The sequence below is a fragment of the Erpetoichthys calabaricus genome, chromosome 5 (genome assembly GCF_900747795.2).
Source record: "Erpetoichthys calabaricus chromosome 5, fErpCal1.3, whole genome shotgun sequence".
Taxonomy (NCBI): Eukaryota; Metazoa; Chordata; class Cladistia; order Polypteriformes; family Polypteridae; genus Erpetoichthys; species Erpetoichthys calabaricus.
In genome coordinates, this window is record NC_041398.2 from 44025872 (window position 1) to 44048593 (window position 22722).

At 37.3% G+C, this 22722-nt stretch overlaps 1 protein-coding gene across 1 annotated transcript in view; it reads right to left on the reverse strand.

Annotated features, from left to right (window-relative positions):
- m1ap (meiosis 1 associated protein) overlaps positions 1-22722 on the reverse strand; it is a 140148-nt gene that overhangs the window by 94598 nt on the left and 22828 nt on the right. Inside the window, exons 3-4 of the mRNA XM_028803049.2 lie at positions 21308-21493; positions 8595-8781 (exon numbers count right to left, since the gene is read on the reverse strand). Of these exons, the coding sequence (XP_028658882.2) occupies positions 8595-8781; positions 21308-21493 (373 nt within the window). The remainder of the gene's footprint in view (positions 1-8594; positions 8782-21307; positions 21494-22722) is intronic.

The following is a 22722-nucleotide window of genomic DNA, read 5'->3' on the forward strand; positions in this document are numbered from 1 at the left end:
CAGGGATTGGGAAATGCGTATCAACCTAAACCAGAAACTCACATTCCCATCTGAAATTGCATTCACCAATCTGCGCTCAGACTTGGTCCTTTCGTCTAATTCCTGCGAGAGTGTCTTCATCGTTGAGCTGACAGACCCTTGGGAGGATGTCAATAATGATGCATGTGAAAGAAAAAAAGGAATGCCAAACTCACAGCTTAGGCAGAGGACTGAGGCTGGAATGTGAAGGTGCACCCAGTGGAGGTGAGCTGCAGGGGATTTGTAGCTAGTTCCACCACAAGGAATGCAATTGAGGAACTCAACACTGTTGCCAAAAGAAGCACAGTCACTAGTTATGGATGAAGCAAAAGGAGACAGTATCAGCTACCAAATGACCACTTAGTAACAACTACGACACATATCCAGGTCTGATGAGCCTGTGGTGGGCCTGCCTCGGTTGAGGGTGTCTTGTGGTAAAGGCTGAAACACCCTATGAGTCAAGGGTACACAACACAACATGATGTGTCATACTGGTGGAAACAACACTAAGTGGTCATCATCAATATCACTACAATAAAAGAGACATTTTCAACCCCACTCAAGGCAAGTACTGTGCTGAATCGTTAGGGTTTGTAGTACCTAGACCTATCAAACAAACTATAAAAGAAGTCTTTGTTCTGTTATCGTCAAGTTACCTCACACAAGTAGTCAAAGTTTGACATTGTTTTTGCCTATATTTTATTGCCAAATTAGTCAAAGAATTTGACTGACCATAACATACTATTCAAATATGCGTTACACGTTCTTTGGTCAAATTTTAGTTGTTATACTAATAAGGTACTGTTACTTTTCTTTTTAAAAACCCAACAAACAATACAAATTTAGAATCTGCTGATTAGACTGCAAGAATTAAGTGTACTATTTCAGTGGCCCTGTTAACAGCACGTCTCTGAAATTATGTGCTTCCTTCCATTAACACATTTCATGTTATGTGATTGGTGAAATTTGCTTTATGGTTCAAAATATTAACAAATGGCTGGCCAATGTGGATGTTTTGAAAATAAATATATTTGGCTTTAAAATGCCATATAAATGGATTTGTGGAATGTTGGTACCCTCACCAAAGTTGGATTCTGTCTTGCGGTCAGCACAGCCAGCATAATCATTGACCCTAAACATAATACATCAGTCAGAAAACTGATGGTTGGATGGACAACTGTAGCCAAGTAATAAGAATAAATATGAAGGATGAGACTGTGTGGTGCTGTATTATAAAGTGAATAATCTTGCCTTTCATTCAACTCACTAAGCTGACAGATGATTGGTCACTTCATCACACTCTGAAAGCAAGCAACAATCGTGTATTTTTTATTCTCAACTAATTCTATAATGCCATAAAAGTGGCAATAATGAAAGTCTTTACTGCCTTAAAAGCAAAGTGGGAATTTTTAAATTATAGGCTGAACACCAAGAAACCCAATGCGTAAATTCAAGTCCTCAATTTGTAAAAGCTTATGTTATGGTTTGATACTCCACAACAATGACTACACTTTTCCTTCCGTTTTTTTTTCTCTTTCTAGTTCATTATTATGGCTCTTTTAGTGGTTATATTTTTCCTTCCTTTCCAATTAAGATTAGAGCTTAAGGAGGAAGGCTTCTAATTCTGACTCATTCTTAGGTGCTGATGCCAATTGTTACTGCTGTCACCTGAGGTCAAAAAAAAAAAGATTAGACGAAGTTTTTTGTGCCCCTTTCCTTGTATATTAAGCTGTTCTAACATTGTGGACCAGTAGTCCTAAGCACTAAAAAGCTCCAAAGCATGTCGTCCCTATCACTTACAATAATGCTCACTAGTGGGAGCTATCACCATCAAACCTGGGTTAGTAACAAGGGCAAACATTGAACTTAGCTTAATGACAGAAGACCAGCTGCTTTTCAAGGCAACCATCCATAGAGAAGCAATGCGCTGATATTGACTCAATGGCCCCTAACTACCTAACTAACAACATAAATGAATCAATAAAATAATGAACAAATTATGTCATCCAGCAGTCCTTTAGTATTGACTTGAATGTTATTTTCAGTTAAGGTCCATAAATGGGGCCCTGATGCCTGTGTGAAAGTTGCAGCTTGGTGCTTGGTTCTTATCTACCAGAGAGGTTAATGAAATTGTTACTGTATAAAGACAGAGCTGGTAAAAATAACTACAGAATCTACTGGATGTTGAAAATAAAGGAAATAAAATAAACTAATTATTCTTTCAATATACAATAACACAATGCTGTTTACATAATGATGAATGGTACCAGGTTTTAATCAATGAATTACTGTTTTAAGTAGTGCCATTAATAATATGCTCGATCAAAGGTTACAATGCAAAGCAAATAACATTACAATTACAGTCCCAAACTGAAAAATTAATGAGCTACTCCAAAACAAAATAATTAGCAGTTTAAGCCTAAGCAAGAATGCAGTGATAGTAAACTTTACAAAATGCTTGGAAAGGACATGGTAATAATAATAGAGAGTACTGCACTATAGAAAAGATGATTTAAATACAGAATATATAGTGCAGTAACATATGGTTGCATTTGTTTTATTTAATACCATAAGAAGTGCTGCAGAATGATAAAGGTCAGTAATGTCCTTAAACTCATTTTAACTACTACTGTATAATTCATAGAGCCTAACAAATAGGCCTCAGTACATCTCCAAAAACTAAAATTCACAGAACTCTGAGAATGATTGCCAAGAATTTTGTACTTAAACTTTAGAACAGCTAGACATCTGGTATCAAGAGATCTCAGTTAAAAGACAGCTTTACACAAACAATGCTGACAGGCATTTTGGGATATTGATATAGACAGCTACAATATATAAGTTAATCACACTTTCATTAAAGACATTAGAAATGATTTGAAGATACTTTTATAGATTACTATATATCGTCCAAAATGTAAGCTTAAGTGAAATTAAATCACTACTTTGAATTTAGTTTATGCAATAATAAAAACAGATTACAGGAGCCTTGTTGTATGGTAACCATTTACATTCAGAAAGCAAAATGATTAACGATGTGCAGAAAGAGTGGTTCACATAACATTAAAGAAAACTATATCATTTCACCAGGAGCAGAGCCTGGGAAATGAGAGTGAATTTAATATTAACTAGCCGACGCCCGCCGTAGCATACGGCGGTGTAAGAATAGGAACGGAAAACAGTGAGAAAGGAATTCAGAAATGAAGAAGAAATAAATACTTTTTGAAAGACGGAGTTGTGAATAGGTGTTTTGGTGGAGACGACAGATAATGAGTCGGAAGATCTAACCCTAGATAAAGCCACGTACAATTGACCGTGGCTGAAGATTGGTTGTTGTATATTAACGCGAATCTTTGGAAACATTTGTCCTTGGGACTTGTTGATAGTCATGGAGAAGGTGAGTCTGAGTGGGAATTGTGTGCGTTTAAATTTAAAGGGAGATTGGTGTCGGAAGGAAGGAGAGAGATTCTGGGAATGAAGGTTGTTTCAGAATTTTGGATAGCGATCAGTTTGCACTCAATAATATTTGAATGTATTCGGGTAACGATGAGTCTTGATCTGTTGCAAAGACCTTTTGATGTTTTGGAGGAGCATAACTACAGCTCCCACCTTCAGATGAAGGATATGGGGAGGCATGCCAGTTGGTGTGAGGGTGTGTAAAAACTCCTGTGGGTACGGTAGTTGATCATTAGGATCGTCACTGACTACTGTATCTACACTCTTGAAGGTCACTTTTTCACCCTGTATAAGATCAAGAACTTTGTTGTTAATATGTAGAGAATCGTCGTTTGTGACATTCAGTATTGGTCTTGTAGCAAGTTATTGGGGAGTCACAGTCGAGAAATTAATATCGCCGTAAAGTTGAGCAACTGGGTCTTGTTGTTATGGTAAACATTGAGAAGGTAGTTCTGCCTTGTCTCTAGTTTTACCTTCCGAACTTGAAGAAGCCATTGAACAAATTGAGTTTCACTTTCGAGAGCTCTCATATTTTTTGTGAGTTTTAGGACTTTCATTTCGTTCCACAGCCTGTGTTTGTTGATGGAAGAGGCAATGGTGAGGGCTCGAGAACCGCGGAAGATAACAGGCAGTATTTGGCGGAAATTAGGGATACTGTCGTTCATTTTATAACAAAGGTTTAGGAAACAACCATCGCAGTATAACGAAAATAGGAAGGAGCGAAACGAATAGCAAGGAGCAAAACCAATGCCAATGGTCGCCAGAGTACCTTCCTGTAGCAGGCTACGGAAAAGACTCCCAGGCGCACACATGGCTGAAGTGAAAGGTCACGCGGTCAGGATAGATATAGGGCGGTGACGTGACACCAATGGGGTCATGAGAGGGGAGCGGGGAACGCAGTATTCCGAAGGAGGAATAGGAATCGAGAAAAGCAGCGTGGGGGTGTATGGGAGGCCTCAGGCAGCATGGTTGGAAGAGGGTTTGGAAGGGTTTGCAAGAGCAGGAATAGGAATCGAGAAATGCCGTGTCGGCTGCGTGTGGGTGGGACCGGTTTTGAAGAGGAGCCGCAGGCAGCGTGGGAAAGGGTTTCGAAGAGTACGAATAGGAATTGAGAAATGCTGTGTTGGCTGCGTGTGGGCAGGACCAGTTTTGAAGAGGAGCTGTAGGCAGCGTAGGGAAGGGTTTGGAAGAGGACGAATAGCAATCGAGAAATGCCATGTCAGCTGCGTGTGGGCAGGACCTCTTTTGAAGAGGAAGCAGGACAAACCAGAAGAGAAATATATATAAGAGATGGAAGAAGCCAAACATCAGAGGACCTACCAACAGGTAAATGAAAATCCAAAAAGACCATACATTCTAAAAATGAAACGGACCATGTGTTAGCAATACTTCATCCAGTCTACATGCAAAGCTTATCAAAAACATTTCTATTTGAAATTTGGTAAAATGCGTGACCTGATTTTTGAAGGAGGGAAAAATGTATAAAAAGACACTGTGGCTCAATGAATCGAGAACTAGCATACATACAAATGGCTTGAACATCTGCATAATTTATAAGTAGCACTGTGTTTACAATGAAGCATAACTAGACAAAGGCAGAACTTAAGACTTTACAGAAGCTCAAGAAAAATGTAAATCCCCCCCCCCCAAAAAAAACACTCAAGAACTTCTGGCTTGGAGAATGGTAAAGAGAGATAATACCAAATAATAATAGGCTTGTATAACAAAGAATACCAAATAAAAACATATGGAATGCAATACATACTGATGAAGTTAACTACCACTCCTTCCAGTAAGGATGCTCCAATCGATCGGCTACCGATTTTCAATAAAAAAAAAAAAAAAGACTCCCTCGATGATTGGTAAATTGTTCAATCACAAAATCCAATCTTTCAAGCCCCAGCTTTTCTAAGCTTTACATTAATTTGTTGCAGTGTTCCTTTATTTTTTTGGAAGCAAACTTCCAGCAGTGTAAATAAGAAGCAGTCTAGGCTTGTTTTACCAGAAGAGCTTAGCCTTCATGTTAAAGAAACTGAAAGGAATCAGAGAAGTTGACACACATAAATTATAATGATAATCCATAATATGAATGTCTAGCTAGCTGAAGAAGAAAGAAACGGGAAAAAAAAAGAAAAAACACACCTTCATAAATATAGTAAATGTATATTTTAACAGTAAAAAAGCTGGAGTGCATCTAGTGATTAAAAATGATTAAAAGCTATAAGTACATGTATATTTACATTTAAGCAGTGTTTAATTTCCAAAATAAATTAATTGATTGTGTGAGAATATACATACAGTACTGTGCAAAAGTTTTAGGCAGGTGTGAAAAAATGCTTTAAACAAAGAATGCTTTCAAAAATGGAAGTGTTAATCATTTATTTTCATCAATCAACAAAATGCAGTGAATGAACAAAAGAGAAATCTAAATCAAGTCAATATTTGGTGTGACTGCCCTTTGCCTTCAAAACAGCATCAATTCTTCTAGGTACACTTGCACACAGTTTTTGAAGGAACTCGGCTGGTAGGTTGCTCCAAACATCTTGGAGAGCAAACTACAGATCGTCTGTGGATGTAGGCTTCCTCACATCCTTCTGTCTCTTCATGTAATCCCAGACACACTCGATGATGTTGAGATCAGGGCTCTGTGGGGGCCATACCATCACTTCCAGGACTTCTTGTTCTTCTTTACGCTGAAGATAGTTCTTAATGACTTTGGCTGTATGTTTGGGGTCGTGTCCTGCTGCAGAATAAATTTGGGGCCAATCATACGCCTCCCTGATGGTATTGCATGATGGATAAGTATCTGCCTGTATTTCTCAGCATTGAGAACACCATTAATCCTGACCAAATCTCCAACTCCTTTTGCAGAAATGCAGCCCCAAACATTCAAGGAACCTCCACCATGCTTCACTGTTTCCTGCAGACACTCATTATTGTACCGCTCTCCAGCACTTCGACGAACAAACTGCCTTCTGCTATAGCCAAATATTTCAAATTTTGACTCATCAGTCCAGAGCACCTGCTGCCATTTATCTGCACCCCAGTTCCAATGTTTTCGTGCATACTTGAGTCGCTTGGCCTTGTTTCCACGTCGGAGGTATGGCTTTTTGGCTGCAACTCTTCCATGAAGACCACTTCTGGCCAAACTTCTCCAGACAGTAGATGGGTGTACCTGGGTCCCACTGGTTTCTGCCAGTTCTGAGCTGATGGCACTGCTGGACATCTTCCGATTTCGAAGGGTAATAAGCTTGATGTGTCTTTCATCTGCTGCACTAAGTTTCCTTGGCCGACCACTGTGTCTACGATCCCCAACGTTGCCCGTTTCTTTGTGCTTCTTCAAAAGAGCTTGAACAGCACATACTGAAACCCCAGTCTGCTTTGAAATCTTTGTCTGGGAGAGACCTTGCTGATGCAGTATAACTACCTTGTGTCTTGTTGCTGTGCTCAATCTTGCCATGACATGAAACTGTCTTCCACAACCTCACCTTGGTAGCAGAGTTTGGCTGTTCTTCACCCAGTTTTAAGCCTCCTAAACAGCTGTTTCTGTTTCAGTTAATGACTGTGTTTCAACCTACGTGTGACATTGATGATCATTACCACCTGTTTGGTATAATTGGTTGATCATACACCTGACTATAATCCTACAAAATCCCTGACTTTGTGCAATTGTACCTATAAGAATTGATGCTGGTTTGAAGGCAAAAGGTAGTAACACCAAATATTGATTTGATTTAGATTTTTCTTTTGTTCGCTCACTTTGCATTTTGTAAATTGATAACAATAAACAATCATTATTTATATTTCTGAAAGCATTCTTTGTTTACAGCATTTTTTCACACCTGCGTAAAACTTTTGCACAGTACTGTATATTTTGTGTTTTTTTTTGTTAAATAGAAGGTGAAAAGTACTATTTTTAATTAAGCCTTGCTTCAGATAGGTACATTACAGAAAAAAACAACTTGACAACTTATAATTATAAAAAGAACCTTAATTTCTTTTATGCTGTATGTATTATGGATATATATTTTTGCATATATTTTATTAGTTCAAGTATGCATCTTAAGGAAATTTTAGTATTTTTATGGTCACTGAACAATAAACCTAAAGCATTTCATTTTGTTAATAACAAAATTAAGACCTATGGTCTATAGTTTAACTATAAAAATACTAAAAATAAGACATTAATATAGAATACAAGGCTTCTATGCATCTGGTTATGCAGGAGACAGTGGGGACAATGCTTTTGCTGGTAGCCTTGGGTACTGGGCAGGAAATCAGGGGCCCTGAGCACAGAGATAGTTACACAGACACATGCACCTAAATCAGTATATCCCAGCCACTTTTGAGTCGTAGGGGGCTGTTGTTGGCTCGTGTGCATATGGGACTTGTTCATGATATAATCGCCCACCCACTTTATCCCCACAACGCCACTGCAGGTATGGATACAGCCTTGTATGACATTTTATTTTGTTTCTAATCACACTCTCTGAACCTATTGCCACTGTTCAATAGCATTTCACTTTTGTAACTGTGTTCATCTCTCCCTTCCATGGATGATGTTGATGGCTTGGTCTATTCCTTTGGTATGGGGGTTGTTTGTAGTGTTGGTGGATTGGAGTGTTGGGCTTTGGGAGTGAGGATTATACCATGAACAACTCGGCTGAAAATGTTATTTTTTTCTCATATGCTCAAATCACAGCCACGCAAGTGGTGTAATACAGTGACCTTCGATCAAGTAAGAACTGAGTCTTTCGTTTTTATCAAATTGTTTGTGATTAAAAAAATACCTGGTAGTCTGCCAGGCTTTGCAATTTGCAGTTTGGTTTTCTGGAATTTGTCTACCCCTGTAATTTAGAGGCAATTTAAACCAATATGCATATATGGTTCCACAATATAAAACTGAATGTTCACATAATTTCTGTAATCAGAAAATAGAGACAAAGAAATTCACTTTCAAACTTAGGAAAATGAAACAAGAATTAGGAATAGGGATGCTTTTTGTACCAAGTCACTTAACATTTTTATTTTATTATTCTATATCTTCCATTGCATTTGGCTAAGACACCTTTTTGTACAACTGCAGTATAAACACTATTATACATTTCTTAAGTTCTCACCATCAGTGTCTTCAACTTCTCCAGACAAAATCGGAGGACTCCAGTTCATATCCATTAGCGGATGAGTAGAGGTATTGGACAAATGGACTACCTGAAGTTTTCGGAGACTAACAAGGTCAGTATCCTGGAGTCCTTCTTTCAACTGCTTCACAATTTGCTTGCCAGGCTGACTGGTCAACAATGTTATCTACACGAAACAAATATAGCAGTAAAATATATGTAATTCAATATTGGCATACTTCATAAAATTCATAGCTTCTAACATTATTACAGACAGCCAAAATGGAAAGAAATTTATTTTTAAATATTAAGGTATAAGGTATGTAAATGAATTATACTCTCAGAATAGAGCTTTTGAATTGAAGACCCATTACTCCTGGGTATAAAGAAAATGAGTCATCTTGTGCAGAAAGCTGCTTGTCTATACCCTTCAATGTTATGGGTACCAAGTTATGACTGAAAGCAAATTTTGATAATGCAATGCATAAATTAAAGTATATTTTAAATACAACATTGATACTCCTTTCAAAACTCTGAGCAGATTCAATGCAGTTTCCTGCGCAAAACTCGGCTCCTTGCTTATCTTCTCAAAATTAGCACAGTCTGCTAAAATGCATCTACTTGTGATAATAATTACACCTATTGTTCCTAATGACAGACAATGAATAATAACTTAAACATCTTAACTATGTTTTTTGAATATAGGAGATACTTATGACTATTCCAATTTAAAAAATGAGACCCTACATATCACATGGCTGAGAAACAAAAAATAACCATTGTGAAATGCCCAAAAACAATGGCACTACCAGGCAAAATGGGTGAAATCCAAGAATATACACATCTGAGCAGGCTTGGTCAAATTTGAGACAATTACTTAGCCGTTTATACCTGGAAATCAACCAAAGTAAAAATTATCTAAACTTATAAGTAACTGTAAATATAATAGTTGCTTGTGAAGTATAATTGATAAATATTTGCAAAATTAAAAATGTATCTAATTGGGAAACTCTACACTAATGTGGACATATTTGAAAACATTTTTTTTAATTCATTTTGACTTTTCATTTACACTGAAATAGTATCTTTAACCACTGAAAACTAATTGTTCTGAAAATATAAATTTGAAAAAGCTGGGTCTGTGAAAATGTTAACATCTGATTGTGTTCAGACACTGGCCTTAGTTTTGTCCCTTGTGATCTCATCTTAACTATGTTAACTAACAACGTGCATTATGTCTTGAAACACAAATATTTTGATGTATTTATTTTGGTAAGAGATTCAGTCTGTTTTGCCGTGGCAACCTTGTACTCATTTGTAAACTTCTAAAACCAGATGTACTTCATTTTCAGTCCATAAAAAGAAGTTCATTTCGTTTTTTTCCTGGGACTTTTGGTATTTCGATTTACTAAACAAATAGCACTCTTGGCTTATAAGACAAGTATTCCCAATAAGACTTGCATATTTTTGGTGTTTCTAAGTTGAAGAAAATCTTTCAAAACTAAAACCATGTTTTCAGATTTACCTGTGTTCATGTGGACTACGCCTGAAACAGGGAGTTATTACTCAAAGCTGATTTCCTAGAAAACCAGCAGTCTTGTAGTAACTAACAACCTACTTAAGGCTAGTGTATATAACAACACATATTTCGTTTCTACAAAAAGAATTTTACAATCAGAAAAACACACACTTGTTCAACAAGTCTATTTTCATAGCTAATGTTTGAAATAAGATTAGATTAAGTTTGACTATATCTGTTATCTTTCTGCTTCACACACTAGATCAGGCTCCTTTAGTTCAAAAGAAGTTTTTTCCACAATGCCACTAGATGGCCACTATAAGGCGTCTCCCCTGCAGCATAGAGGTGCTCCGGATTCCCGCAGGGCGTCATGGGAGAGGGAGTTTGGATTCACAACCCTGCTGGGTACCGTGGGTGCCGCCGTGTGATGCTGCAGGGAGACGAAGGGATTTTTATTTCCCATATAGCCCAGAAGTACTCCCAAGTCACAGGGACGGAAGAACAGAAGTACTTCCGGGCTGAAGAAAAATACACGTCTTTACCTGACCCGGAAGTGCTACTGAGTCACATGGACAGAAGGACAGGAGCACTTCCGGGTCAAGGACTATTTAAAAGACTGGTGAAGACCCACCAACCTGTGCCGGAGTTGGGAGGTAGAGTGACAGAGCTGCGGGGAGGAAAGGAGGAAAAGAATTGTATTATTGATTATATATTGTGGTGGTGGAGGTGCTTTGAAGGTACAATTTATTAAGAAGAAAAGAAATTAAAATATTTCTGGTGCTTTTACTTGGTGTCTTGGACGTTTGTCTGTGGGGTTTGAGGAGCGACAGCTCCCTCTAGTGTCACACAGTCTAATTTATGGAATGCATTGTGTCTGTTCAGTAGACTACTTTGCCACAAGTAACCCTCCAAAAAGAAAAGCTGTAAAGATCAAAAAGGCACACAATCTATTCTACTATACCAAGGTCTCAAGGAGCAAAGGCAAGTACAGCATACACTATGATTGTATATATCTTAATTCTGGCAAGATGAAACTTTGGGATTGCATTCCTTACAAAATATTTTACTGGTTTCTTAAACTAAAGGTCAGTTTCCCTTTATCAATAAAAGAAGTATGTAAAGATGAACGAGAAAGAAAGAGCAAAATAGCTAGACAGAACCCACAGCTTTGATGTGGGTTGTGTTGTTTTCTGTCTCACATTTGCCACAAGAACTTCCTGTTTGCCTGCTAAACATGTGTACATGGTTTTGATTATCAGAGTTTTCATTTTGATTAGCCAAACAGTTGAGTGTTGTTACAGAAACTGCTTTAGAACAGATTGTGTCTAATCCTGCATGCAATCTTAACGTTTCTCTTAAACATGATTCAGTTCTGATTGTGATTAAGGATGTGCAATACAAACAATGCACTGTAGGTCACTTGAAATACTGTGTATGGTTAGTGTGATCCACAGAGATTCTTCACAGTAAGAAGGCTGAATTCACTTCAAACATATCTGGATTACAATTGAGTACAGTGTATAGGATCAATTAACATTTTTCAGTACAGTGCATATGCTATTAATATAAGACACATCCAATTACTGTTAGAGGTAAACAGCTTAAGAAAGACCACTAAGATCATCTTGTTTCTTGTGTAAACTGTTTACTGTATATCTGCATTTAACATTTTATATTAGCCTGAAACTACTAGTGAATTAAAATTATTTTTTATAAATGTTAATTTAGTAGCACTTGTTTTTAAAATAAACTCATAGTATCTTTTCAAAAGTTTGAAAAGAACAAGAAGGAAAACCCTTCTAAAACTATTAGACTTATTTCTGAGCCCAGAGTTCTCAACTTAGCAGTCTGCTACCAGGTTCTGTTAACCTCTAATATCCATGTCTGGAATGGCTACTGCCAGTTACACATACAGCAAAACAGTTTTAATTATGAGGTTGGGGCACCAAGTAATAATATTCTGGTTTCCACTAAAGCGAAAATTGAAGTTAGAAGGTTTTGAATCATTGGAAAGAAAGAAAACATACACAAAAAATAATGAAAAACACAAAAAAAATGTAAAAATGGAATGAGTCTGAACGGTTTGTGCAAAACTAACTTTTGTTGCCATGTCCCTCTATCCAATTTTTTAATGTTAAATCCAGAAATATGATCATATACATTTAACATTTCTCAGCCTAAAATAAATTAGTTAATTCTATAATGAATACCAGTTTAAGAATTAATATGATGAATTCTAAGATTAGTCATAAAATGAGTTCAATAACAGAAACAAAAAGGCACATAAAATTTAATTAGGATTAAAATCGTACAAATGTTCGAAAATTTTTCTTCAGAAAGAAAACCTTGGATTTGTGGAATAAATTTAACAAAAAGTGTGGTGAACAATAGCACTTTGGGAGACTGTCAAACTTCAGATTGAAGATATTTGACAAAAGTTGATTGAATGGGGAATGATAAGCCATTTGGGATAAATGGCCTGTTAAAACTGTTCTTATGAAAAAAGTCTGAGACAAGGTCTTGGTTTAAGCCTTTAAATTAACAAAGGTAAATTAACAGTGTGTGTTTGATATCCACTGCACATGTACCTATTGTGATGGATGGCCGGCTTCATATTCCGGCCCTCACCCCCAGGCCGCCAGGAGGAGCTCTCCCGATAGCATGGACGGGCCCCGAATTCCAGCAGGGCCTCATGGACTATGTAGTTTTTATGCACAGCCCTGCTGGATACCTTGGGGACCACCGGGAGTCGCTGTAGGGAGGCTCATGGACTCGTATGTGCCCTATAACCTGGAAGTACGTCCTGGTCACGTGAACAGGAGAGATGACGTACTTCCAGGTTAAAGAAAAGGACTTCTACCCTGACCCGGAAGTAATAAGGACTTGTGGACTATTGGGCAGGAACACCTCCGGGTCAGGGAGTATAAAAGGACTCTGGGAAAGCCCACACACTGAGCTGAGCTGGGAGGTAGGGTGGCGAAGTGTCTGGGAGAGGAGGATTGGGATTGGGATTGGTATTTGTATTCTTAGTATTGATTAGTATATGAGTAGTATGGAGTGGAGGGTGCTTTGTGCACGTAATTATTTCAAAATAAAAGAGTCTTGGACTTTTACCTGGCGTTTGGAGTGGTACCTGAGGGCTCAAGAGGTGGATCAGAACCTCAACTGCTACACTATACATATACAAATATACAACAATCTAAAACTTAATCCAATTCAGGGCTGTGGGAGCCAAAACCTATCTCAGCAGCATCTGGTACAAGGAGGAAACTAGCTTAGTACAAGTTGTCAGACGTTTGCGTATAGGGGACAGCTGAAGGGCTCTAGTGACTGCAATTTTACCACCACTCCCAGGGATTGGTATGGTGTCCTGCTGCTTTTCTCTCTTCCTCACCCTGCAAGCCAACTGACTGACTGCTAGAACACCTCTGAAACCACTTCCGATGTCTGTCGACCTGGATCCGCCTCTTCCTGTCAGAAGAGCCCAAAACTAGAAGCTCCACCATCTCAGGATGAATACACGCGCGCACACTCCCCAACCACACACTAGGGCCAATTTCACCTAACCTGCATGTCTTTGAACTGTGGGAGGAAACAGGACCACCACACAGACACAGGAAGAAATGCATACTCCACACAGGGAGGACCCGGCCCACAAACCCTATCCTCCATACTGCAAAGCAGCAGTGTAACCACTACACCACAGTGCCGTGCAATTACAAATTAACTTGGCACACACATCTTTTGGTGTTAAGTAATGTAGCGAGAACATAAATTCCACATAAACAATGAACAATTAGGAATTCATTACAGTATGATGGATTTGTGATGGTGGAGAGATAACCATTGTAACACCATGGATGGATGCTGTCCGAAAATCTGACAATATAAGATGGTTTCTGGCAAAGTTTTTATTAAGTTTAAACAGCACTTGATTAACAATTAGAAGTATGCTTTTCCAAAGGGAAACAATTGGGACCTATAGGATCCAAATATTTTGCAGAGCAAGATGTAATTTTAATTTAGTGTTGCAAGCAGGACTGAAGTGTGTTGTATGTTTAAGAAAGTAGAAGCAGGAAAAAAAATAAATAAAAAAACATTTTGGACTGTGGGCAGGAGGGGGATTAATCTACATAAATAAAGCTGTACCACCATCTGTCGGTCATAAATTTTTTTTGGCTTCATTTGCGGTTATTTATCCATTTTGCACACTAAGGACATCATTTCAACCCTCAGATCACATCTTCTTTCTCTGTATGTTTTTTCACCACTCACACAAAAACAACTAAGATGATTTTCATAAAATTTTCTGTATAGGTTGCGTTGGTCCAACTTAAAACATAAGCTATATGGTATTTAAAAAATGTCATTGGGGTTTAATTGGATGAGGCAAAAACTCAAAAAATGTTCAGAACAAATAGCTGAGTCGATCTTAAAGATTTTGTATGTATAATAAATCTGTACCAATTTTAAATCCAGGATACATGGCATTTCAAACATTTCATTGGAAAGGGTGATTGTGATGTTCATGCAATTTAACATACAGGCTTCATGGAGTTTCAAGAATTTCACATTTATAGAAGCCAGAGACAAAAAAAAATTCTACCTCAAACTTTTCACCAAGCATTAATTACTGTCTTAACTAAGAAAAATAAGGATTTTTTACAATGTGCGTCATACAGACCAATCTCATTTCTGAGTAACGATGTTAAGATACTGTCCAAAGTTCTAGCTAGAAGGATGAAGAAAGTGCTTCCTACGGAAATATCACAAGATCAAACTGGATTTATTAAAGGGAGACACTTAGCTTCCAATCTTTACTGTTTAATGCAATATATTCACCCATAAAGTCTAACACCCCAGAGATGATATTATCTTTGGATGCAGAAAAAGCATCTGATATGGTTGAATGGGACTACCTATTCACCACATGGCACAAATTTGGGTTTGGCCCAAACATATGTGCATGGATCAAACTACTGGTAACAGCTGAAGTGACTTACCACATTTAACTTACACCCTAAAATACTTGTACTTTGTCAGTGATCAGATAAGTATACTGGCCAGTAATTCAGCAATGTCAGCACAGCATCAACGCTTCATTTCACATCACCTCCACTCTATATTGAAATGCTGCAAGTGGGAATAAAAAGATGGCAGTGGACCCCACACACAGAAAGAAGCTCACCTGTTTGATGACTTGTACTGTACATACCATAAACAAATGGAAAAAAAAATAGAAGACCAGAGATTACTGATGAACTCGTTGCAGCCATTAACACTTCATAAAGTGCCAGCTCCATCAGGCAGCATTCTATTGGTTGTCACAAAAAGGGGCGAGCACAACAGTGTTGGAAGTTCAGTGCTCAGTCAGTAAATATGACATGGACCTTGATTTTCAGTCGTGTAATTTGACATAGTGCAGCAACAAGATCAGCAACTGTGATAGGCAAATATGACAAAGTCCATGACAAAAAGTCATATAATGTGACATTAGCTTCACAGACAAGTAAAATTATGTATATACTTTTAAATCCAAATCATATTATGTGATATCATCTACTGTTAAATTCTGCTCTGTACTATTTTTAATTTACTATTATACTGTATTGAGGATAACTTGTGTTTTGTTCTGTATATTGTATTGTATTGACCCCTTTCTCTTTGACACCCACTGCACACCCAATGTACCTGGAAAAAGGTCTCTCTTGGAACTGCCTTTCCCAAGGTTTCCTCCATTTTTTTTCCCTACTAGGGTTTTTTTTTGGGAGTTTTTCCTTGTCTTCTTAGAGAGTCAAGGCTGGGGGGCTGTCAAAAGGCTAGGCCTGTTAAAGCCCATTGTAGCACTCCTTATGTGATTTTGGGCTATACAAAAATAAACTGTATTGTATTGCATGCAAGTACACCATTTGGAACCATTGTAAATGATGTAAATCATAAAACAATACAATATATACATATATACCTATATTATGATTTGTGATTAGAGCAGTAATGAATCAAGAGTTTTATCTTTCCTTTTTTAAAAATGTGAAACAGAGAATGAGACAGCAATGTTAGACACAGAGAGAGAGACAGCAATGTTAGACAATGGTAGACAGACACTAGTAAGGCATTCAAGATGTTGAACAGAATACATGCAATGGAAAATCATATACAGTCTCAGTAAAGCAGACATAAAAAAATTGCAAAAACATGTTATTTGAGCATTTTTGAGGCACAGCAATTCATGAAATTGTAAAATTTTGAAGAAACAAAAAAAAAACTTGTATTTGCTAATATTTCATATTATTGTCACAAAATAAACCAGGTTTTAGACTCGTGTATATAACTTACATGTCTCTATGGTACTGATCTTCAATCTAAGATTTTTGAGTACATACTGAGGTATATTGAATATGATATTGTGTAAAAATAATTGCACTATCAATGTAAATCCATATCGTACAACTCTATTTACATACTGTACTTTATTAAGAATTTGATTATTCAGATTAAATTAATTTCTGAAACCATAGTAAATCATGAAATATAAAGATATATATATACTGCACAGTAGTCTGTTTTAACACTAGAATTACCAAAGCCTACAAAAAAACTTGTAAACCCGGCCCACCTTAAATTCGTATGTATCTCTCCATCAGCATCTTTTGTTTTGTAAATGTGTCGATAAGCGCAAGCAGCATACTATTCCATCCTCCCACCGCCACAGAAACAGCAAAAATCACTCTCCCAGCTCAAGCCTTGTTTATCTGTTAGTGAGGTACCAGGAGCTGTATAGTGTAAATAATATATTGTTATTTGGAACACATGCATTTCATGTGTGTTCCGTGTCTACAAAGATCTATGTAAGTGTAGCATGACAGAAATGTTGAATATGTACCTAAAAGACAAACTTGTTTCATGTTTTAGTACTAACGACAAATTTTGACATGAAGTGCATAATGTGTGAAGACTTAAGTCCAAATATCAAATAAGCACTTTCACAAAAGGTACAAGTATAACAAAACAAGTGCGCTTTTATTCAAGACTATTACCAAAGAAAAAGAAATCGGGTTAGTGTACGTCGTTGTTACAACTGCTTTGGTAGTACAGCAGTAAGAGCTGCCGAGTCATAATCAATGGGTCTCGGGTTCAAGCCTTTCCGCGTCACAAAATAAACGTTTTGAGTAGTGAGCTGCTCTTATTGGTACTATTATACAATAAAAACATACATTTGATTTGAATCTGTAACAGCCAGAGTAAATGTATGGTGCTTGTAAAGGTTAGTGGTTTTTTTTTTTTTTATATACTGAGTTTTATTCTCTCAGTCGCGTTCATGCTCCCGCCGATCTGAAACTGTTGTTTTCAAGGTGGGCCAGGTTTACAAGTTTTTTTCGTAGGCTTTGGTAATTCTAGTGTTAAAGGCTGTTTCCCTCTCCCCCTCCAAATAACCTTTAAGTCCCATCTGAATCCTAACTAATATCTTGTCTGCAATAGTGCATATGTGAAATGCTTCAACAGTATAAAATGAGCAACAATGAGATATGAATGTTAAAAAAAAGAAGATCCCTCAGGAGCATATCCAAAGCTAGTGTGACAGCTCCAACTTCCTCCACTCTGTCCCTTCAGGAAGCTGATAAGTTAGAAGTGAATCATTACATGGTTCTCTGGACCGGAAGAGGAAAGCACACAGTGTAAAGCTTGCTACATTAACCAAATTCAATAAACAATACTTTGTGTTCCATGTACAAGCTCGCCCACTGAGAAGGGTTTTACTACATGTTAAAATATTATCACCTGTCACCAATATTTCTTAAATCCAAAAAAGTCAACACGGTAGTGTTTTTTGCTTAAATATTTTGATATAAACATTCTATAATATAGTTTAACTATGAGTCCAAAAAGGTTAATCTGCGTGGAGATTATTTCTAAATATTAATTCATTTAGTCTTATGATCTTACAGATTTAAGAAATGTAGAGTTCTTTTTTAATTCTGGATGTTTGAAATGTACTTGAAAATAATGTTTTGATATACATTTTTGTAATTTAACAGTGTAACAGATAGAAGCACTGTCAACCCCTTGAACCCTCAGACCAGACGTCAGACACCAGATAAAAGTCCAATAATAATATTTATTTGAACATAAGTGCACAAAGCACCCTTCTCTCCACAATACTCAAACTACACAATAACTAATCAATAATCAATCCTCCACTCCCAGACGCGTTGCCACCCTTCCACCCAGCTCAGCTCAACGTCTGGGATTTCCCACAATCCTTTTATAGTCCTTGACCCAGAAGTGGTTCTGTCCCTCAGTCTATGTGACTTTCTATCACTTCCGGGTCAGGTAAAAACTTCTCCTTTTCTTCAGCCCGGAAGTATATCATTTCTTCCGTTCCTGTGGCTTGGAAATACTTCCGGGCTATACGGAAAGCATAAATCCCTGGGCCTCCCTGCAGCGACTCCTGGCGGCCCCCATGGTATCCAGCAGGGCTGTGAAGAAAAACTCCAAGGTCCATGATTCCCTGCTGGCATTCGGGGCACCTCCATGCTGCAAGGAGGGCTCCATCTGGCAGCTTGGAGGTGTTGGCTGGAATATATGTCCGGCAATCCCTCACAACAGCAAACAGAGAAAGCCTGAAAACTAGCACAGCCCTGAATTTATTTACTGAACAAAGCAGTGTTTTTAATTAGAGATTTAATAATTGTGTTTTCTGGGTTTTTTTTTGCTACTTATCACCATGTAACCACAACCAAGGTATTTCGTGAAGATAATTAGAGATGGATGACATAAAATAAATTGTGCTATTATCAGGCTATTCAATATTGCTTGTAATAACTGTAGAAGTTATTTTTTCCTGACATTTATTAAGTTCCTTTTTCTTTCTGTTCACATTGTCCTGTAGTGGTGTGTGCTATGAATGTGTCATCACAAATGACTGATCCTTTTAATACATTTACATTAATCTATTGTAATTTTCACTGTTTTCCTGAACTATGATCCACTGCATAGTGCAGTTAAACTAGAACAATGGATACGGGACTACAGTAATCCCTCGCTATATCGCGCTTCGACTTTCGCGGCTTCTATATGCAAGCATATTTAAATATATATCGCGGATTTTTTGCTGGTTCGCGGATTTCTGCGGACAATGGGTCTTTTAATTTCTGGTACATGCTTCCTCAGTTGGTTTGCCCAGTTGATTTCATACATGGGACGCTATTGGCAGATGGCTGAGAAGCTACCCAATCAGAGCATGTATTACGTATTAAATAAAACTCCTCAAATATATTGTGAGCACAGGGGCTGTTCGCACCCCTAGAAGATACGGCCACTCCTCAAAAAACACTGAAAGATTACCTTCACATTGCTCTCTTCCTTGCTGGGCTTAAATGTGGCAGTTTTGTCAAGCGATATGCTTCCTGCATGGTTCTTCGCATACTTAAAAGCTCAAACTGCACGTATTGATTTTTAATTGTTTGTTTTTCTCTGTCTCTCTCTCTCTCACTCTCTGACATTCTGTGCTCCTGACGGAGGGGGTGTGAGCAGGGGGGGCTGTTCGCACCACTAGACGATACAGACGGACGCTCCTCTAAAAAAATGCTGAAAGGCTACCTTTACATTGCTCCCTTCCTAGCAGCTGCGTTGTCCGCCGGTGCTTCGCATACTTAAAAGCCAAACAGCCCTATTGATTTCTGATTGTTTGCTTTTTTCTCTCTATCTCTCTGACATTATCTGCTCCTGACGCGCACTCCTTTGAAGAGGAAGATATGTTTGCATTCTTTTAATTGTGAGACGGAACTGTCATCTGTCTTGTTATGGAGCACAATTTAAACTTTTGAAAAAGAGACAAATGTTTGTTTGCAGTGTTTGAATAACGTTCCTGTCTCTCTACAACCTCCTGTGTTTCTGTGCAAATCTGTGACCCAAGCATGACAATATAAAAATAACCATATAAACATATGGTTTGTACTTCGCAGATTTTCACCTTTCGCAGGGGGGTCTGGAACGCAACCCCCGCGATAGAGGAGGGATTACTGTAGACAGTGTAGTAATTAATGCTGCTGCTTCACAGATCCAGAGAACCTTGTGAATGTAGCTGTACAGGAAAATGTGAAATTTAAACATTTTCTCCAGTGTGTGTGTAGGTTTTTCTCCAACATAAATTGTCCCAAGCATGAGTGCAAGTGTGTGTGTGTGTGTGTGTGTGTGTGTGAAAGCCGGCAATGTGATGAACTTTTGTCTTGTCCAGAGTTGGTGTCTGAGCACTCAATGCTATCAGGACTGGATCGTTCTCCATTAAATCCAGTCTCACTATGCAGCCTTGAGCTTAACCTGCAAGTACTTCAATGGTTTCTTGTAGCATCTTCAAGTAATGACAAAATAGCAAAAGAAGTATGTTAAAATATACATTCATGATAAACATGGCACAAACATAAGAAAAAAACAAAAGTCTTTATAAATATTTTACTAGTTAAGAATATCCTAGAGATAAATGTTTTGGATCTAGTCAATCTATCTTAACAAAAAATCTGCTTTACACAACACAGTTGTGATCATAATTGGCAATATAAATACTTAAATATCCTCTAATACTAACAATCTTCTATTTTGTACATATAAAAAATGCAATATGAATATGTATTGAACAATGCATTTAAAGTAAATACACAAAATGGTATCAGTGACAAAATTTCCCTGTAATCAAAACAACAATTACATGCAAGGCACAGAGATAGAGATGCACAGAGATGCACAGAGATGCACAAAACATACTTATTTCAGTGCACTAAAACACTGTAGAAATCATTAAAACATCATGCTAAATAAAGCAAACTTGCAACTTTAGCAATGACAACAAAATTCTCCAAAAACTGCATCATGCAGACATTAATTATGGTTCACATAATAATAAGTTGACACTAGTCAAAAGCTCACTGATGTTTTGTGTTGAGCAAATAGTGACTAATCTTGCTCAACTAGGAGTAGGTGAGGAATCATATTGCAGATAGTATAACTTATGTTGTATTTTAGGCATCATTTGTGTGCGCTGCACATCTGAGCCCTCGTACACCTGGCTATGCTGTCACACTCAAAAATAAAATAACTTTTCTCTGTTCTAAGAATTAAATGACTTTAGTACTTAAGGTGACATTTGTCTAAACATAATACTGTTATACAAAGTTATTATCAAAAAAAAAAATCTAACCTCAACTGAGCAGCTGTTGATAGAACCTCCAGCACTCACATGACACATATATTGCTTGTACTGTAACACACTGTCTTCTATAGCATGCTTAAAAACTTCTGGTGTCTGTCGTATACATCCTTCCTTGGGCATCAACCTCAGCTCAGTAACACAAGAATGCAACCTAGGAAAGTTTCCCTTCACTTGCTGCAGTAAAAGAAATAACAAAATTTAAAGTCTTTTAAAAGTCTATAAACAAATGTATAAAATAGTGGTATGTAATCCACGTCCACAGTTTGAAAATGACAAATACCCAAAATTAAAATAACAATTAAAGTTTTCTTTTTAACATATTATCCAAGTAAGAAGTTTTTATGTGTGGCTGGGGGCACTGTTTTTTGTTTTTATTCTATATATTTTTTGAGGTTCTGTAAAATTTTAATTTCTCCTTGGGAACAAATAAAGCATCATTTATTTAATTTAAAAGTAATACTCCATCGAAAAATTACATTTTTATATGCTCTTTACCCCATGCAGTTTGTAGTGATGGCAGAGAAAAAATATTAATTTCATATTTTCATGCAGAATGGGGAGAAAAAAGTTTGACACAATGCAAGCCAATAGTGACGCTGTACAACAACAATTTGAAAAATTGTCCATGGGGAAAAAAAAAATTTGACCATAACGTTAAACACTTGCTTTTTTTGTTAAAATATTATTATATTGTTAAATTTACACTTCAGGGAAAATCAGTGTACATCATAAACAAAAAACTAAAGCCTCATGATAAAACCTTTTGGAACTGAATACAGGAATCTTCATCAATTAATGAGACTGATGGGAGAATCTTCAAACTACAAAGTATATAGGGTAAGTAACATATAGAAAAACTAGCTGTGCTACCTGTCTAAGACGGGTTGAAATACAAGTAATCAATATACCATTTGGTATGGTACTCATAAAAGCAGTGTTGATGTTTGTAGAGCACCATTTACTTGGAATGTGTTTTGTAATGCATGCATTGCATTGCATTCTTCATTCCAACAGATAGTGCATCACAAACATTAGCTCTACTTTTATGAATCTCATGCTAAATGGCATATAACAGAGACATAACCAGCCAAACACAGAGATGCACAGATACAAAAGCACACAGTTGTGGATATATCATTTTTGACTTTGTTATTCCTTTAAAAGGGCTTTCCAATTCTAGCTAATCCACTGGTGTGGCACTATAACATAATACTGCTTCTTATAGTTTGCATACCACCAAAAGCTAGCAACTTTCTAAATTTTAGCCCATCTAAAATTTTTCTTCACATTAAGACTCTGTGCACTGTAAAGAAACTCCACTGAATGTAAGCAGCATCTCCTGTTAATCTCTGGATCCCAGTCCCAATACTGCAGTAAGAGTATTCAGAAAATTGATAGTCAAG